Source organism: Dictyostelium purpureum (genome assembly GCF_000190715.1).
Source record: "Dictyostelium purpureum unplaced genomic scaffold DICPUscaffold_209, whole genome shotgun sequence".
Lineage (NCBI taxonomy): Eukaryota > Evosea > Eumycetozoa > Dictyosteliales > Dictyosteliaceae > Dictyostelium > Dictyostelium purpureum.
The window spans coordinates 1-18,884 of NW_003519545.1; the positions used below are offsets into that span (position 1 = coordinate 1).

The 18,884-nt window shown below is 23.3% G+C and overlaps 10 protein-coding genes across 10 annotated transcripts; 4 read left to right on the plus strand and 6 right to left on the minus strand.

The window, feature by feature from the left end:
* Positions 1 to 5: 5 nt before the first annotated feature.
* Positions 6 to 4,073, plus strand: DICPUDRAFT_154647 (uncharacterized protein; the record flags this gene model as incomplete). Its single annotated transcript, XM_003290107.1, has 4 exons — positions 6 to 238; positions 312 to 780; positions 845 to 1,607; positions 3,355 to 4,073. The coding sequence occupies 4 exons, from the start codon at positions 6 to 8 to the stop codon at positions 4,071 to 4,073; spliced, it is 2,184 nt and encodes a 727-aa protein (XP_003290155.1).
* A 960-nt stretch (positions 4,074 to 5,033) lies between these two features.
* DICPUDRAFT_92439 (uncharacterized protein) lies at positions 5,034 to 6,237 on the minus strand. Its single transcript, XM_003290118.1, has one exon. It carries the CDS (start codon positions 6,183 to 6,185, stop codon positions 5,106 to 5,108), a length of 1,080 nt encoding a protein of 359 aa, XP_003290166.1. The 5' UTR covers positions 6,186 to 6,237; the 3' UTR covers positions 5,034 to 5,105.
* A 700-nt stretch (positions 6,238 to 6,937) lies between these two features.
* DICPUDRAFT_92440 (uncharacterized protein) lies at positions 6,938 to 7,519 on the plus strand. Its single transcript, XM_003290108.1, has one exon. It carries the CDS (start codon positions 7,001 to 7,003, stop codon positions 7,445 to 7,447), a length of 447 nt encoding a protein of 148 aa, XP_003290156.1. The 5' UTR covers positions 6,938 to 7,000; the 3' UTR covers positions 7,448 to 7,519.
* Positions 7,520 to 7,531: 12 nt separating this feature from the next.
* DICPUDRAFT_80907 (uncharacterized protein) lies at positions 7,532 to 8,111 on the minus strand (the record flags this gene model as incomplete). Its single annotated transcript, XM_003290119.1, has 3 exons — positions 7,532 to 7,635; positions 7,710 to 7,945; positions 8,017 to 8,111. 3 exons carry the CDS (start codon positions 8,109 to 8,111, stop codon positions 7,532 to 7,534), a joined length of 435 nt encoding a protein of 144 aa, XP_003290167.1.
* A 105-nt stretch (positions 8,112 to 8,216) lies between these two features.
* On the minus strand, positions 8,217 to 8,799 carry DICPUDRAFT_48998 (uncharacterized protein; the record flags this gene model as incomplete). Its single annotated transcript, XM_003290120.1, has 2 exons — positions 8,217 to 8,391; positions 8,461 to 8,799. The coding sequence occupies 2 exons, from the start codon at positions 8,795 to 8,797 to the stop codon at positions 8,273 to 8,275; spliced, it is 456 nt and encodes a 151-aa protein (XP_003290168.1). The 3' UTR covers positions 8,217 to 8,272.
* A 524-nt stretch (positions 8,800 to 9,323) lies between these two features.
* On the minus strand, positions 9,324 to 9,850 carry DICPUDRAFT_154651 (uncharacterized protein; the record flags this gene model as incomplete). The annotated part of the gene is made up of 2 exons (XM_003290121.1): positions 9,324 to 9,600; positions 9,687 to 9,850. 2 exons carry the CDS (start codon positions 9,848 to 9,850, stop codon positions 9,324 to 9,326), a joined length of 441 nt encoding a protein of 146 aa, XP_003290169.1.
* Positions 9,851 to 10,214: 364 nt separating this feature from the next.
* Positions 10,215 to 12,126, minus strand: DICPUDRAFT_154652 (uncharacterized protein; the record flags this gene model as incomplete). The annotated part of the gene is made up of 3 exons (XM_003290122.1): positions 10,215 to 10,437; positions 10,510 to 11,558; positions 11,626 to 12,126. The coding sequence occupies 3 exons, from the start codon at positions 12,124 to 12,126 to the stop codon at positions 10,215 to 10,217; spliced, it is 1,773 nt and encodes a 590-aa protein (XP_003290170.1).
* A 567-nt stretch (positions 12,127 to 12,693) lies between these two features.
* DICPUDRAFT_36934 (uncharacterized protein) lies at positions 12,694 to 13,881 on the plus strand (the record flags this gene model as incomplete). Its single annotated transcript, XM_003290109.1, has 2 exons — positions 12,694 to 12,805; positions 13,046 to 13,881. The coding sequence occupies 2 exons, from the start codon at positions 12,694 to 12,696 to the stop codon at positions 13,879 to 13,881; spliced, it is 948 nt and encodes a 315-aa protein (XP_003290157.1).
* A 485-nt stretch (positions 13,882 to 14,366) lies between these two features.
* On the minus strand, positions 14,367 to 14,814 carry DICPUDRAFT_80912 (uncharacterized protein; the record flags this gene model as incomplete). The annotated part of the gene is made up of 2 exons (XM_003290123.1): positions 14,367 to 14,669; positions 14,812 to 14,814. 2 exons carry the CDS (start codon positions 14,812 to 14,814, stop codon positions 14,367 to 14,369), a joined length of 306 nt encoding a protein of 101 aa, XP_003290171.1.
* A 2,589-nt stretch (positions 14,815 to 17,403) lies between these two features.
* On the plus strand, positions 17,404 to 18,816 carry DICPUDRAFT_36912 (uncharacterized protein; the record flags this gene model as incomplete). Its single annotated transcript, XM_003290110.1, has 1 exon — positions 17,404 to 18,816. A coding segment is annotated over one exon (1,413 nt), but the record flags the coding sequence as incomplete, so codon positions are not given.
* Between the last annotated feature and the right edge of the window lie 68 nt (positions 18,817 to 18,884).

Below are 18,884 nucleotides of genomic sequence, written 5' to 3' on the forward strand. Positions count from 1 at the left end.
AAATAATGTTAAAACCATCAATAAATTTTATTAAACTTGGAAATAAATTTAATTATTGCAATAAAAATATAATTTATAGATCATATTGTTCATCAACTTCAACAACAGTAAATGGATCAATAAATAATAATAACAAGGATTTCCATTTATGCATTATTGGTAGTGGTCCTGCAGGTTTATATACTGCAGCCAAAGTTCATAAACAAATTCCACACGCAAATATTACAATATTAGAAAAGTAATTTTTATTTTAAATATATTACCTACAAAACAAATATTAACAAATTTTATCATTTTTACTTATTAATTAGATTACCATATCCATTTGGTTTAGTTAGATCTGGTATTTCCCCAGACCACCAAAATGAAAAAAAAGTTAAAAATACACTAGAAAAAGTTTTTTTAGAGCATCCAAATTTAATTCAATTTATTGGGAATGTTGATATTGAAAAAGATATTAAATTTCAATATGTTAAAGATAGTTTTCATGCAGTTGTATTGGCATGTGGCATTGAAGGTGATAAAAAATTAGGAATACCAGGTGAATCAAGTTTAAAGAATGTTTACTTTGCAAGAGAATTTTTAGGTTGGTTAAATGGTAACCTTAAAGATCAACACAAAGAATTTGATTTATCAAGTGAAAATGTTGCTATTGTAGGTCAAGGTAATGTAGCATTGGATGTTGCAAGATTATTATTAAAAAAGAATTCTGAAGAATTAAAAAAGACAGATATAACATCAAATTCATTTGATAAAATTAATAAATCTAAAGTTAAAAATGTATGTAGATCTAAAATTTCTTTCATATCATTCATGGAATATAGGACTAATATTTTATTATTAGATTCATATTATTGGTAGAAGAGGACCATTAGAAGTTTCATTTACCAATAAAGAAATTAGAGAAATTTTAACATTACCAAATGTCAACACATTTATTAATGATAAAAGTATACTCGATAGTATTACAGAGGAACAGGTTTCAAAATTAGAAAGAGCTAAAAAAAGAACATACGATTTATTTAAGCAACATTTAAAGGAGTATAATCAAGAAACAGCGTCAAATGGCAATATGAATTTAATATTCCACTTTTTAAGATCACCAGCAGAGATGTTTGGAGATGTCAATAACAATGAAAAAATTGGATCTATCAAATTAGAAAAGAATAAACTCATAATGGATGGTACCAAAGCAGTTGGATTGGGTGAATATGAAACATTAGAATGTGGATCAATCTTTAGATCGATAGGATACACAGGAACCAAGCAATTCCCAAGCGTACCATTTGATTTCAACACTGTTTCAATTCCAAACAAGTTTGGTAAAGTTTTAGAAGCGCCTCAATCAGATACATTTATTCAAGGCTTATATGTTAGTGGATGGATTAAAGGTGGACCATCAGGTAGTATCCCGAATATTTCAGCAAACAGCGAAGAAACAGCCTCAACAATTCACTACGACTATGAAAACAATTTAATTCCCTTATCAGACACTGCCAAAGGTTACGACTCTGTTGTTTCTTATTTACAACCAAATCATAAAATCATAAATTACGAAAATTGGAAAAAAATAGAATCTGAAGAACTCAAAAGAGGTAAAGAAAAAGGTAAACTTTTAGAAAAAATAATAGTATTTGACGAATTAAAAAACATAATAAATGGTGACTCAAAATAGTTTTGTTTCAATAAAATAATATAATAAAAAAAGCCAATGAACAATAATAATTTATTTTTAATAATTTTATAAAATAAAAAAAAAAAATAATAAATATATATTTTTTATTTATAGAAGGGGTTTATTTATTTCCATATTTATATTTCTATATTTATATAATAATTTTCAATATTTTATTTAAGATAATTTTTAAAATTTTATTAAAAACTTTTTAGTATTGCATATTTATTATTTTTTTTTTAATTTATACCTTAACTTTTCCAAAAACAAAAAATTGGGATTGAAATCTCATTGTAATTATTATTTTTTATTTTATTTTTTTTGATAGATAATCTAAATTCATCAAAACCAAATTTTCAAAAATGGACAAATAAGATTTAGTTTTTAAAAAGGTAAAAATTTAAAAATATTTTTAAATTAAAAAAAAAATTAAAAAAAATTAAAAAAAAAAAAAAAAAATTAAAATAAAGGGGTTTCCCCCGGTTTATATAAAAAATAAAAAACCCCCTTCCCCCTATTAAAAAAGGAAATCTGTTTCCCCCTAAACCCCCCCTTTTTTTGTTTTTTTGCTTTTTTTTCTTTTTTCTTTTTTTTTTTAAATTTTAATAAATTATAATTATTATTTATTTTTATTTTTTGTTTTTTTTTATTTTTTTAATTTTTTAAAATTAAAACTATTGTAATATATTTAGTAATGATAAATGTGTGCATATGTAATTTTTTTTAACCAATAATAAAAAATAATTATAATTAATAATAATAATATATATATTATTCCTCTTTTATTAACTTATAAAATCAAATTTTTAATTTAATATTTAAAAAAATAAATAACATGTTTTTACTTTCAATAATAAACTATCATGAAATAAATTGGAAGTTTATATGTGTATTTTTAAAAAGTTGTGATTTTTTATTTTACATTATAATTTGCCTAAGAGAATTAAAGCAACAATCAAACGCCTCTTATGATAAATTTGAAAGTATAATATCAAAACAACGATTTTATAAAACTCAGAAATTTTCTTTTAATTATGTGTAAGTACAATACCATTAAAACAAATAAAAAAAAATAAAAAAAATAAAAAAATAAAAAAATAAAAAAATAAAAAAATAAAAATAAACTAATATTTTAGTTTAGAATTTTCAATCTAGTTAAAAAAATATATAATTTTATTTTTGAACTTGTTTTTATTATTTATTTATTTCCTAACCTATGGTATATTTCTAAAAAGTTTTCAACTTCAAATAATATAATCATAAACGAGGTAAGTCTTTTTTTTTTATTTTTTTTTTTTTTTTTTTTTACAAGTACAAACACTAATTTTTTTTTTTGTAAGATTTTAGCTACTATAATTTTTGTATTAAATTTCAAACTAATTGAATTAGTTTTAAATTTACCATTTTCATTTTATAAAAATATTTATTTAGAAAGAAAATATAAAAATAATAATAACCTATTGTATTTTTTAATTGATAATTTTTTCTTGTTTATCAAAACTATTTATTTTTCACCAATATTATCAATTATAATTTACACAGTCAGGAATATAAATATTTCAAATAACTATTGTAAGTAATAAAAAAAAAAAAAGGAAAAAAGAAATAGTGTATTAACAACTTTTATTAAAAAAAAAAAAAAAAAGATTTTTTTGGATTATTGTTTATTACATTTATAGTGGATCTATTATATTCAAAGATCGAGCCTTTACTGAACGAATTAACTCCATTGGAAGGGGATATGAAAGAAATAATAATAAATTGGTGTAATAAAATAGGGTATCCGGTATTTTGTGATAATATTTACATCATCAATACATCTGGGCCAATGGATGATGTGGATATCTATTGCTGTGGTTTAGATAAGAAAAGTTTGGTAATTTGTGGTAATCTGCTATCAAGCTGTACAACTGACGAAGTATTGGCTGTATTGGTGCAATCGTTGGCTCATTATAAACTAAAGCACAATCTAAAATTTATCGGTATTACCACAATTCAAAGACTAATTTCATTTTATTTATTAAGAACGGTATTATTATCAAACCAAGTCTATGTCGACATGGGTTTCAATCGCTTTAATATCGGTGATTCTCCGGTGGCATCTTATAACAGTATTTATGTTGGTACATTAATATTCTCCTATTTTTATAGCCCCTTAAACTTTTTATTCAAGTTACTATCAAGTGCAATCAAACTAAGATTCGAAAACGAAGCAGATTTATACTCGTTAAAGTGTGGCTTTGATATGTCAAAAGCTTTAAAAAATATCATTAGGTTAGAAAAAGTGAATCCAATTTATGATTATTATTTTTCTTTAATGATATTTAATAAACATACATATCAAAATTTCTTTTTAAGATTAAATTATATAGAAAAAATAAAATTAAAATTTAAATAAACAAATATACAAATAAACAAATAAACAAATAAACAAATAAACAAATAAACAAACAAATAAACAAATAAACAAACAAATAAACAAATAAACAAATAAACAAAAAAAAAAAATTCTGTAAATATATTTATAACTTTGTGTATTTATTTATTAATAAAAAATTGAAATAGGATGCTTGATTTTATTATTACTTATTTCCCCCCCTCTTGCCTACTTTAAGTGTTTTTACAATGGTTCATTGAATTTATCTAAATACAATCATTTTTGATGAAATAAAGAAATAAATTAAAATATTAAATGAAAAAATAAAAAAATAAAAATAAAAAAATAATGAAATTTTTTGATTTATTTTTTGAAATTTTTTTATTTTTTCACATTTATTGTTTCACGTTAAACTTTCACATATAATTTATTTCTTTTACAGACATAATTGTTTCGCTTTTGATAACAGGTGGACAGACCAACTAGCTTGGGTACCCTCTCCACTTGAACAGGTGGGAAGTTCTCCTACTAGCTAGGATAAAGAACTTTCATCAATATTCATTATATTTCCAGTACTTTCTGATGCGTTTCAATTATGTCAAAAAGAAATTGATAATTGTGAATCAAAACAAGAAAAATAAATATCAATGATGATTTTAACAATTGATTAAACACTTTGATGTTTTATTATAGATTGGGTTATAATATATAAAGGTCGATTTAATAGATAACTATTATTCGTTAAAGCTCAAAGATAGATGAGTACTTTTATATTACCAAATAAACCAATTTATAATATTAATTTTCATAGTGTATGTGAAATCAAAAGGCGAATCTGAGATATTATATCATAAAAAATATTAAAGGTTTTATATTTTATACATTTTAATCTATTATTTCTACTTTTAATGATAAAGGTACAAGATAATTGATTAAAAAGAAAAATATTACTTTTAATTTTTTTTTTTTTCTTTTATTTTTATTAACAAATATTTTATTTATAATTTAGATTTAGTTTACACAAGTAGGAAATAATTGAAACAATGAAAAGCATTAGTAACAGCATAATGACTGACCAATTCTAAGAGAAGTGCATTGGGTACCTGAATTTAAATTGAAGAATAGTTCCTCATTCCATTTGTTATTACATTTTAAAGTCCAAACATCCCAACAACCTTGACCAGCATCAACAGTTACATATTTTGAACACTTACCTGTTGATGAGCCAATAGTGCCTGAAGTACTTAAGGTGCCTGAAGTACTTGGAGATGGTAATGAACTACCACCTACACCACTGCAACATAATGGTTGACCGATATTAAGAGCACCACACTTTACACCTGGATTTGTTTGATAGAATTGATCTTCGTTCCATTTGTTATTGCATTTTGAAGTCCAAACATCCCAACAACCTTGACCTGCATCAACAGTTACTTCTCTGAAGCATTTGCCATCAGTTGATGTACCAATAGTTCCTGAAGTGCCTGAAGTACTTGGAGATGGCAAAGTACTACCACCTACACCACTGCAACATAATGGTTGACCGATATTAAGAGCATCACACCTTACACCTGGATTTGTTTGATAGAATTGATCTTCGTTCCATTTGTTATTACATTTTGAAGTCCAAACATCCCAACAACCTTGACCTGCATCAACAGTTACTTGTCTAAAGCATTTGCCATCAGTTGATGTACCAATAGTTCCTGAGGTGCCTGAAGTACTTGGTGATGGTCCTCTATTGTCAGCTCCAAGAAATTCCCAAGTGATGTCAATTATTCCTCTAGTGGTACTACCATCAAGTTTAATAAATGCTGATTCACTAATATCAATTTTATTTGGACCACATGTTGGGCATTTATCAACTACAGCAAGCTCAACAGATCTACCGTTATGTGTTACTCTAATTCTAGAATTACACAATGGATCAGCATTTGGATTTGAAGGATTGGTCCAATATGATGTAGGAATAGCAACAATCATATCAGTTCTTGCATTGATTGGAGTTCCACAAGCACCAGTACCTGCATCGTTATAATAAGATGCAACACCACTTATTGGACCACTTGGTAATGCATTACTAAATGCCAATCCCCCTAAAGCTAATAAACTTAAAATTGTTTTTTTAATCATTTTTATAAAAATTTATAGTTATTTATAATTTATTTATTTTTTTAGTTTTTTGTTTGTTTTATTAATATATTTTTTAATTGAATGAAAAATAATAATTTTTAAAAAACTATTTATACCAAATTTCTTTTCGTTATTATTTTCATCCATCTTATTTAATAAAGACTATTATTTATAATACTTGCTAATATCTTTAATACTCAAAAAAAAAACCTTGTTTATAATAAAATAAAACACAGAAATTTATTTCACAAGTTTATTTCTTTGGTTATAAAAAATTATAACCACATATTCCTTAATTTTAAAAAAATTTTAAAAACCCCCACTATAATTTCTTTCTTTAAAAAATATACTTACTCTTTTGGGGAAATAATAATAAGTAATATAAAAATAATAAAAATTTATATTCTGGAGGATAGTCTACATATTTTCTTTTTTTTTTTTTTTTTTTTTCATTTTTTTTTTTTTTTTTTTTTTTTTTTTTTTTTTTTTTTTAAATTTATCATTTTTATGATTTTATTTGAAAGTTTATTTTTATGATTTCTATTTATATTAAAAATAAAGTTCAATAAAATCTATATCATATCATTTCAATAAATAAAATATAAAATTCATTGATTTTTAATTTTCTATTAAAAAAAAAATTATTTAATTATTATAATAATTAATTTTTTTATTAATTTAATTTTTAATTTAATTTTTTAATTATTTTTTTTTATTTTTTTTTTTTTTTTTTTGTTTTTGTTTGGGGGTATTAATATTATTTTTTTTTTCATTTACTTATTACTCTTTACTTTTTTTATTTCAATAAATATAAAATGTATAAATATAATTTTAAAACAATAAATTTAGCTATAAGATCATTCAGTACTGGTGGAAAGAATAGAGTTTATACATCAGATCACCAATGGGTAGAATGGAGCGACAAAGATAACAAAGCAACTGTTGGTATTACAGACCATGGAAGAAAACAACTTAAAGGAAAAATCAACACCGTCTATACTCCAAGAGTAGGCCAAAACTATAAGAACGATGACCTTTTATATGTAGTTTCAAGTGACCAATTTATGGTTAAGTTCATGAACCCAATCTCTGGTACTGTCACCAAAATTAATGAAAAAGTAATAGAACAACCAGAATTAGTTAACAATGATTGCGAAAATACTGGTTGGCTTGCCATTATTGAAACAAAAAGCAACGATAAAGATAATAAGAAACTTTTATCAAAAAAAGAATATGATGAAATGACCAAAAGAACTAAATAAATTTCAAAAAGAGATCCAATTAAAAAAGCATATTAAATAAACTTTTTAAATTTTTTTAAATTTATTGAATTGAATTTTTAAATTTTATTTTTTTTTATTTTCGTTTCTTACATATACTTCATACTCTTCTTTAGTCATTAGATTATCAAAGGTTTCATAGTCACTTGATTTAAAAGAAAATAAAGGAGCTAAATTGTAATAAAAATTATTATTATTTTTATTAAATAAAACTATATATATATACATATAAAAAATATCTTACTGTCCACACTTAGTGTCTCCGGGGCTGCTTTCAAATTGGTATTTACATTTTCTACAACAACATTCATTGGAGAAATAATTTCCCAAACATCTTTACCTGACTGAATTGTACCTATAGGTTGGTTTGTTTTAAACTTTTCCCCAACAGAAGGCAACTCTACATATATTACCTCACCCAATCTTTGATCTGCAACACTACTGATCCCAATACTTCCCTTATCACCCTCTAGTGTAACCCTATTTAAAAAATAAAAAAAAGTTAAAAGTTTATATATTATTAAATAATTTTAGTTGTGTAAAAACAATACCATTGGTGGTGATCCGTGTATCTAACTGTTGTACAATAGTTATTGAATAAAATAATATTTTTAGTAATATTTTTTAATTTTGTTATTGATATCATTGTATTATATATAAAAATTTTATAGAATGATATATTCAATAAAAAATTTAATTTATTTCGAAAAAAAATTAAAAAAAAAAGATGTGTTTTTATTATTAAAAATTTATTAAAATAAAAAGGCTAATTGTTTATTTTTTATTTTTTTATTATATTATTATTATTTAATTACTGGTGTCTTCTTTTTCCCCAATTAATTTTTCATATTCGGCCAATGTCAATAATTTTTTGAAACCATCAGTATCATTAGTTGTGAATTTGATAATCCAGCTTGCATATGGTTCTGATTTTATAAAAATTTATTTATTAGTATTAAATTAGAATTTAATAGAATTATATATAAAATAATTACCTGAATTAACTAACTCTGGCTCTTGAGTTAACTCCATATTACCTTCTGTTACATTGATTTCAAATGGTGAAAAAACATCAGATGCTGCTTTTACTGATTCAATAACACAAATTGGTTCTCCAGCTTCATGTTTTCTTATATTTGGTAATTCAACAAAAACAATATCACCTAATTGTTTTTGAGCAAAATTTGTAATACCTAAAGTGCCTTGGTTACCTTCTAATTTAACCCATTCGTGATCATCAGTGTATCTGGTGCAATAGTTTCTTGAAACGCCATTGAAAAATAAAGATTTATTTGCTAAAATAACTCTTGATAAATTTAATCTTGATAACATTGTAATAAATAAATAAAAAATAAATTTAAGTGTGGAATATAAATATTATAAAAAATGGTGTTTATAACTTATAAAAAATTTAAAAAAAAAAAAAAATTTTAGAAAGGGTTTTTTTTTTTTTGGTGAAAATTTTTATGAGATTTTGAAAAAAAAAAAAAAAAAAATATAAAAAAAAAAAAAATTTACCAAATTACAAATCTAATCATCTTTAGATATTTTAATATGGGCATATTGTCAAAAAAAAAAAAATTATCTTGTGATACTTTCAAAGCTAATATTGTAGGTTTTATAATATGAAAATAAAAAATCCAATATCTCGCTTGTGATAAAACCAACCTTTATATATAGAATTATATTTATTTATATGTACAATATATTATTTTTATTTTATTTTTTATAAAATTATTTATACTATGTGTATTCGTAATTGCGCTTTGTTATTATTATTATTATTATTATTATTATTATTATTATTATTATTATTATTATTATTATTATTATTATTATTATTATTATTATTATTATTTTAATGATGTTCTTCTTGACAGAATTTTTCGTATTCAGTTTGGTTCATTAATTGATTGAATTCGTTTTTGTTTTCTAATTGGAGTTTGAATAACCAACCATTAGCTTGTGGTTCTTCATTGATGAGATCTAAGTTTGATTCGAGTTCATTGTTGAATTCGACTAATTTACCACTGATTGGAGCATAAACATCTGAAACAGCTTTAACTGATTCAACTGAAGCAGCTGAAGTTTTAGCTTCAACACTTTCACCAACTTTAGTTTGGAAATCAACAAAACTAAATATGAATAAATATATAAAATATGTTAATTATTATTAAAGCAATAAAGATAGTTTTGACCATAACATAAAATCTATACATACACAATTTCACCTAATTCTTCTTGAGCATGTTTAGTGATACCAAAGGTAGCAATGTTGTTTTCTGAAACAGTGCACCATTCGTGATCACGACTGAAACGGGTGCAAAAAGCTCTTGATAAAGTTCTAGTAGCAAAAACTGATTTAACGCTAAGTCTTGATAACATTATTTATATGTATATATTTATCTAAAACGAATAAATTGTATTTTTAAAAAAAAAAAAAAAATTATTTTTGATTTTTTAGAAACCTTTGGAAAAAAAAAAAAAAATAAAAAAAAATTAAAAAAAATAAAAAAATCACCACCATGTGATGTGACTCATTCGTTTTTTTTATTTTTGTTTAAAAAAAGATATCATTGTAATTATTTTTATTTTGAACTTCCATTAATAAAATGAAGATATATGCAATAAACTTTATATAAAATTTTTTTACAATCAAAAAAAAAAAAGATAATTTTATTATTTAAATAATAAAATTTTTTTTATTACTTTTACTATTATTAATATTAATTAAATTTAATTTATTTTTTTATTTTAAATTAAATAAAATAGTTTTTGTTGGGTCAGTTTTTGGGTCAGAATATACAGCAAGAGATTTAATTTCGTTGGTGACTTCTGGATAGGCTTCATATCTTTTTAAAATACCTTTAATATCATTTAAAATTGGTGGCATACCTTTCTGTGCCATTTCTTTAACAAATTTCAAACAAGTTTTAGCATAACCAAATTTAGTTGTACCATGTAAAATTTCCCTATTAAATTTAAAAAAAGTTTTATTAATAAAATGATTATTTATTTTAAAATATAAAAAAAAAAATACTTACAAATAAATTTTATAATCTGGTTCAATACCATCATTCTTCATTTTCTCAAAAATACTTAAACCTTCTTCAAATCTTTTATTTTTCATAAGCATTGTAATTAAAATACAATATGATGATATTGATGGTTTGACTTTATATTGACTATATTTTGTATCGAAAAGTTCTTTTGCTAAAGCCAAACGATTGGCATTGGCATAAACACGTAATAATGAATCTAAAGAGTGGTGTGTTACAGTGAGTTTTCTTTTTTCGATTTGATTAAATACTTTATTTGCCTTCTCGATATTTGTTTTTAAACCTGCTTTAGTTGGAGTTTTCATTTCATCGATTTGATTATTTGCATATGCCATTAAAACTGAATTAAATACTCTTTCGTCTGGTTTTTGTTTAAAATCCTCACGATTATGTAAAAGTTCATTAAAAATTTTTTCTACTACTGGTATTTCACCTCTTCTTGAAGCTGCATTTAATAGTGATGTATAGGTAATAATATCTGGTTTAAATCCATTGACGTCCATTTCTTGAAGTAATTCGAATGCTCTTAAATAATAGTAATCATCTGAACGTTTTGCACATGCACTGATAAGGGAGTTGAATGTAACTTCGGTTGGTTTTAAATTTAAATAGCTAAATTCATCATAAAAAGCAAATGCCTTTTCTACACGATTGTTCTTTGCACATGCATTGATTAAAACTGTTAAGGTGACTGAATCTGGTTCCATACCTTTATTTCTTGCTTCTGAAAATATTTGAAGACCCATATCATATTTTTTATTATTTACACAACCATGAATTATTGATGTATAATTGACATGATCTGGTTTTATTCCATAAGACTCCTCCATTGACTTTAATATCGTTATGGACTCATCAACTAAACCATTATCCATATGTACTCTTATTAATGAATTGAATATATGATTATTGGGGAAAATACCTTCATTTAATAATCTTTTAAAAATCAATAAAGAATTATCGATATCTTTACAATTTGCTAATGCTGATAAAATAGTTGAATATGTAACTACATCCAACGATGGTAATTTTTGCTAAAAAATAGATATTAAAATTAATATAAAATAACAAAAAAATAGTTTTAATAAATGGATTACTTACATCTAAATATTCTATGGTTTGTAAAACATTATGTAAATGACCGCATAAACCCATACGATCAAGTAATTGACGTGCTGCTGGTAATAAAAAAGGTACTTTTGAAAAAAATTCATATGGGTCAATTGGACTTGTATTAAATTCGTAAAGATGTTTCTTTCCTTTACCAATAATTTGTTTTTGACTGCTTCTCATTAACATTTCATATTGGGCTCTTTTTGTCATATCTGATAAAGGTGATGAGGTGTCTGGTAATTTTTTAGCTTTTTCAATTATAGATTTTTCCATAAATCTCTTTTGAAACGCTGCTCCACGAGGTGTTTGTTTTGGTGCTGCTAAATCTGGATCCTCTTTGATTAACATTTTATATTCTTCTGTATCTTCAAAATTAACATTGATTGAGTTAGTTCTTGCTACATCTGTACTATAATAATACTTTAAGCAATTATAAATTTGATTCTTATAAACAATGGTTTTTGAATTTGATTTAAATAGTATCGACATCTTTTTATATGAATATATATTTGAATATTGATTTTATTACTTTATAATAATATTTATATACTGATAATAATTAGGTGTTTGGGTTGAGTGGAATGATTATTTACAAAAAGACTCTAATTTTAAAAATATCTGCAACTGTTGGATCATATGAAAAAAAATAAAAAAAATAAAAATTTGATGGTGCTGATGTTGATGCTGATGGTGATGTTGATGCAAAAAGTGTTGGTGATTGCTTAAACAAATACTACAACAATAACAAACAACGATTACACGTAATTAACGGTTTAAATAGAAAGTAAAAAAAAAAAAAAATAATAAAATTTATCAAAAAAAACGAAAAAATAAAAAATAAAAAAAAAAAATTAAAGTATAATAATTTTCTATAAAATTGTTTTTTTCGTTTTTTTTTATTTTTTATAATTTTTTATTTTTTTTTTTTTTATTTTTTTTTTTTTTTATAAATTTTGTAAATAAATTTTATTTCATTTTTTAAATTTTATTTTAATATAAGTACAAATAATTTCGTTTAATTTGTTATATAAATAAAATCGAACAAATAAAAAAAAAATGCACGGAATCCTCCCAGAAGATGATATCGATTACATTAATGATACTCCAACAGTCCAAGAGTACAAAAAACTTCGTAGAGTTATGAAGATCATGACTAACTTTTATGTTGGTAAGTTACCATATAATTTATTTAAAAATAATTATTATAATATTCAAATAAAAAAAAAAAAAATCATTTCAATTTTTTGTTTAATTTTTTTAAAATTTTTTTTTTTAATCATTATTATTATAATCCATTTTTTAATTAATAAATAAATAAATATAAATATATAAATAATTAAATATAAATATATAATGTATAATATATTTAAATTTTAATAATGTTTTTTTAAAATTTTTTTTTTTATAGGTGGTAGCAAAACTAAATTAGAACAAGCCGAATTTTTTGAAGAAGAATTACAAAAAGTTACACTTGATGAAGATATGATTAATGCTCAATTAGAAGCCTTTAAATCATTCCCAATTCATCCAAAACGTAGAGATTATGAAATCGAATTAAACGAAGAATTAGAAAAGCTTTTAGCATTAAAAAAAAAATTCACCACCAAAGCTGATGAATATAGAAAACTTCATATTTGGTCAAATGGTATTGTTAAAGTCACTAAATGGTTAGAAGCTGGTCTTGATGACTATTGTGTCAATCACTTAAAGATGGATCTTGGTTTCCAAGTTCAACCAAAACCAGAATTAGGAAAAGAAGAATATAAATCTTACAAAGAAGGTCTCGATGAAATTACTTACAATCTTCAAGAAAGTCAAGACTTTTTCTGTGCCTCACTCGATGGTCGTCTTCGTCAATACCATCAAATGGAAAAAGATATCATTGTTTCTCAAATTGAATCCATTAAAAAATTCCCAGAAGATAGTCCACGTAGAGCTCATATCCTTTCTGAATTAGAAGCCGATCTCGAATATGTCAGCAAAAATATGACTGAAGATCCAAGCTCACTTGCCAAACGTAAACGTATGCTTGAAATGCATTCAGATTTCTTCAAAGTCCTTAGATGGTACCGTGAAAAAATGAAGGTTCTCGGTGACGAATATGGTTTCGTTGATGATGATAAACGTACAGAAGAAGAAAAAATTAAATCAGCTATGTCAAACCAAGTCGAATTCATGACCAACTTCAAAGCTGAAGAATCACCAGAAATTGAAGAATTAAAAAAATTAAATTTAATTCACTAAATTTTAAATAATAATAATAATAATAACAATAATAACAACATTAATAATAACAACTATAACGACTATAGTATTTTAAAATTTTTTTTTTATTTGTATAAAAAAAAAAAAAAAAAAAAAAAACAATATTTTAAAAAAAATAAAACAAACTAAACGACCAAATCAAATAATATCTTTATAAAATGTGTTATATTAAAATTAAATTTATAAAAGAATTTGTCAAACATACATATATTTTTCTTTTTTTTTTTTTTAAATTGGTTTTTATTTACATCTTTTTTTAACAATAATAAATAATAAATAAAAATAAAATAGAAATTTCAAATTCTATTATATATTTAAAATGCGTATTAATAGATGTGATTACTATTATTATTATATGTTGATATTATATTATTATCATTATTATTGTTACTATTATTATTTTATGAGAGGATTGATTGTTTGTTTTTTATATTTATTATTTTTTTTTTTATTGACCCTATTTTTTAGTTTTCCATGAAACCAAGAATATCATTTTCTGAAAGGATTTCGCAATCAACGCCATTGACTTTAATTCTTTCACCAATTGGTGATTCATTAACTAAAACACGATCACCTTTCTTTAAAAGTGGGACAGCGAAACCATTACCAGTACGTCTACCAGTACCAACTTCGATGACAACAGCTTCATTAGTTTTGTTACCAACTTTATCTGGAATGAAAATACCACCGGTAGTTTTAACTTCAGAGTTTCTTAATCTTTGAATTAAAACACGATCGAATAATGGTTTGAATGATTTAATTGATGACTATTAAAATATAAAATAATAATTATAAATTAATATTGTGTTTATTTAAATGTATAGTGTGTGAGTGGGTGTGTGGGTGGGTGAGGTGTGGGAATATGGGTATGTGGAATGATTAATCTATTTTTGCAGTTTTATAAATTACCATTTTCTCTATTTATATGATTATAGTTTTAATTAATAATAATTTTAAACAATAATTATGCAAAAAAAAATTTTAAAAAAAAATTTTAAAAAAAAAAAAATTTTAAAAAAAAAAAATAAAAAAAAATAAAATATTTTGAATTTCGTCTTTTTTGCTCTTCGATTGCAATAAAAATGATTGCATATTTTTTGTAATATTTGTGTGGAATATATAATTTAAATATATTAAACAAATTAATAATCTAAATAATAAATAACAATTAATTAAATTTACCTTGATCTATTGGTTGATGTGGTGTTTAAATATCTTTTTTTTTTATTTCTTCATTAATTGCTGTGGGTTTATAATTATTACAAATAGAATACATTAAATAAATGTATATGTATATAATATAATATAATATAATATAACTATAATGTTATATAAACAGTAAATTAAAAATGTCGAAAATATAAAAAAATATTTTGTTATTTTAATACTGTCCAAAACAATTTTATAATAATGTGGTGCGTGTGTGCGCTTATGTGTGTGATTAAAATATAAATAATATTATTTATTTTTTTATTTTTTTTTATTTTTTTTATTTTTTATTTTTTATTTTGTAAAAAAAACATCTATACTTTTATTTCTATTTTTTTTATAAAGTATATTTTAGTGTATATGTTTATAATATTATATATATATAAATAGATTATGTATTTACTTTGTTCTATTTATTATTTACTAAAATAATTATTTTATTTTTTTAAAAATAATATTTTTTAATGTTTATATTTTAAAAAAATTCTTTTAATATTTTTTTTTTTTTTTTTCAACATTCAATAACTAATAACTAATAATTAATAGTTACTGTTTATTTATTTATTTATTTATTTATTTATTTATTTATATTTTTTAAATTTATCTTTTATATATATATTTAATTTTATCTATATAAATTTAATTAAAAAAAAAACAAAAACAAAAAAAACAAAAAAAAACAAAAAAAAACAAAAAAAAAAAAAAATGTTTTCATCATTAAATAAATTAATAAATAATATTTCAATTACCAGCAGCCACCACCATTCAAGTAATAGTAATAATAGTACAGGCAATAGAAATAGAACCAGTTCCAATACTAGTAATATAAATTATTGTATAAATAAAACAAACTTCGAAACAAAATATGAAAAAAATATAGTACTTCCATTTTATAATAATAGTAGTAATGGCAATAGTGGTGGTAATAGCAATAGTACCCCAAATAATACATTAAGCAATAGTAACAATAGTAGCAATGGTAACAATAGTAATGGCAGCAATAAATCCAATCTATTGGGTTATTCAACCAATTCATTATCAAATAAAACCACAACCACCACCACCACCACCACAACTACTACAACAACAACAACAACGTTAAAGAATAATAGATTTTCATTGGTTAGTGATCATTCATTATCACTATCATTATCATCGTTATCGCCATTATCACCACTATCCTCATTATCTTTATCATCTTCACCAATAGGTGGTATTGCCACTGGATATGTAACAAATAAAAATGGCTCTTTCGATGTATTAAGTGATGATAATGATAATGATAATGGCAGCAGTGGCGGTGGAAGTAGTATATTTAGTGGTGATGATTTATTTGCAAGTGAAAGTGAGGATAGTGATTCAAATGATGAAAATGGAAAGAATAGTTATTTTAATGTTGAAAGTGATAGCGAAGAAGAATGTAACTGCAACAGTGAAGAAAGCGAAGGAGAGGAATTAATAAACACAAATAGAGCTTTATTAAAAAATCATAACATCCCAATAGAAATATCAAATAAAGATCAACCATTACAAAACAATAATTATAGTTTTAATAATAATAATCACAACAATTGTAATAAAAATTTAATGAATAACCAAGAGCAAAGTGAAGATAAAAAAAATTATATTGAACAAGATAGCTCGCCATCACCCTACATAATGGAAACAATTAATAGGAGAAAGAAAAGTAGTGACTATTATAATTCAATTGTTTTGCTATCGCTTGCATATGGTCATAATCAAATTGAAAGACCACTATTCAAAATGTATATTGAAAAACTTATTGGTAGTGATTATGGTGCTATTACACTTTGTAAAATTATTTCTGAAAATTCAAATAAACAATCATTACCATCTTTACCAGAAAATTTTAATTTACAACAATTATTAGTCAGAGTTAATCAATTAATCAATTAATCAATTAATCAATTATCAAATAATAAAATAATCAAAAAAAAAAAAAATTAAAAAAAAAAAAAAATAATAATAAAAATAAAATAAATATGATTATTTGAATTGCAAAAAATCTAAATATCTCAAATATAATTTTATTTTAAAACAAAAATCGTTTTTTATTTTTTAAATTATTTTTATTTTTTTTTTTTACTTTTTTTTTTTTTTCTTTAAAAATATTTTTTTATTTTTATCTATACATTTTTTAATATATACAAAAAAATAGGATTAGAATGATAAAAATAAATAATTTTTTTTTAATATTTTTAATAATATTTTTAAAAATTAATTTTTCAGAATCTTGTAAATATAATTTAATTTATAATTAATAAATTGAAAATATTAATATTGTTTTTTTATTTTTTTATTTTAGCGGCAAGAGATGCAGTAATCGAAAAAATAGAATACACAGTGGGTGACACAAAATTATATTTTACAGGCGAATTTTTAAACCAAATTAAATTTAATGATACTGATTTATTTGTAGATGATTTCAACGATCTAAGTTCGAATTATACCGATGGTTATTTTGTATTAAAAAGTCCCTTGGAAAAGCCATATACCATTGTAATTAATACAATGTTAGAAGGTATTAAAACATTAAGTATTTTTGTTCACAATTGTTTAAACGATTGTAGTGGTGCTAATGGCAATTGTAACGTAACTACATTTAAATGTGAATGCAATTCAGGCTGGGGTGGCACGGACTGTTCAATTGATCAAACTTTTGAATGTAGAAATAACTGTAGTGGTAATGGAAGGTGTAATTCAGATATGACATGCAATTGCAATCCAGGTTACAATGGTGTCGCTTGTGACTTGTTTACAAAGGATTTAGGGCTATCAATGAAAATGAATAAAAGCAAAACATCACCAACAATTCATTTGGGTTCATTCGATATGAACTCTTCAAATAAATCATTGCAAATGAATCAATATACCAAGGCTTCAGACTATTCAATATTTATATCATATATTCAAGAGGTGGATACTTTTGGTAAACTAGTTCAAGTTTATAATTTAACTCAGGCTTTGTGGTATTTAGTATCGAGTAATCAGAGTGTATCCATTTATGAAACAGAGTTATCTATAGGTTCAAAATTTTTAGTAACTATCGAGTTAATTCCAAATGTTACAGAGAGAATATGGGCAAATCAGCTTACAGTTATTCCAGCCAACTCTATTAAATACTCTATCAGGGCCAGTAACTACACATTTTCATCAAATCTCAATAAATTGGAAATGTTTTACCAAGCAACACCTAGTTCACAACTAGAATGTGCAATCAAACAACAAATTGCATGGGGTGCCAAAAAATCTACCGATATGCATTGGGTAACAATACCAAATAACCAATTACAGCTCTATGGTAGATTTTCAAATTATATGATATTGGACGATCAAATAATATCAACATCAAACGAAGGTTTGGAATTTGGAGCCACTATTCAAGTTAAAGTCAATATTCCATTCTTTAAAGATTATGTCGAACTAGACCCAGATTTTTCAGTACTGGTGGATGTCAACATGGACGAAACTGTGTATGACGAATGTGGGAATCCGGTAGGAACAAAATCAAACAGAAAATGGGTCATTCCAGTGGCAATTGTCGTTTCAGTTTGTGGCGCCACTATTTTATTTATTGCAGTTTTTTCAATTGCCTATAAAAAGAATACAAATTTAAGAACTAAAGTGCTTTCATTCAAATCGAAAATCAATACAAAAAACAATATATCGATGAAAAAAGTTTAAAAAAAAAAAAAAAAAAAGAGAAAAAAATTGTATTTATAAAATTCAATTATTTATTTATTAATTAGGTG

What these genes read in the sequence shown, in the direction of transcription:
- DICPUDRAFT_92440 (XM_003290108.1), top strand. Translation starts at nt 7,001, where the DNA reads ATGTATAAATATAATTTTAAAACAATAAATTTAGCTATAAGATCATTC.
- DICPUDRAFT_92439 (XM_003290118.1), bottom strand. Translation starts at nt 6,185, where the DNA reads ATGATTAAAAAAACAATTTTAAGTTTATTAGCTTTAGGGGGATTGGCA.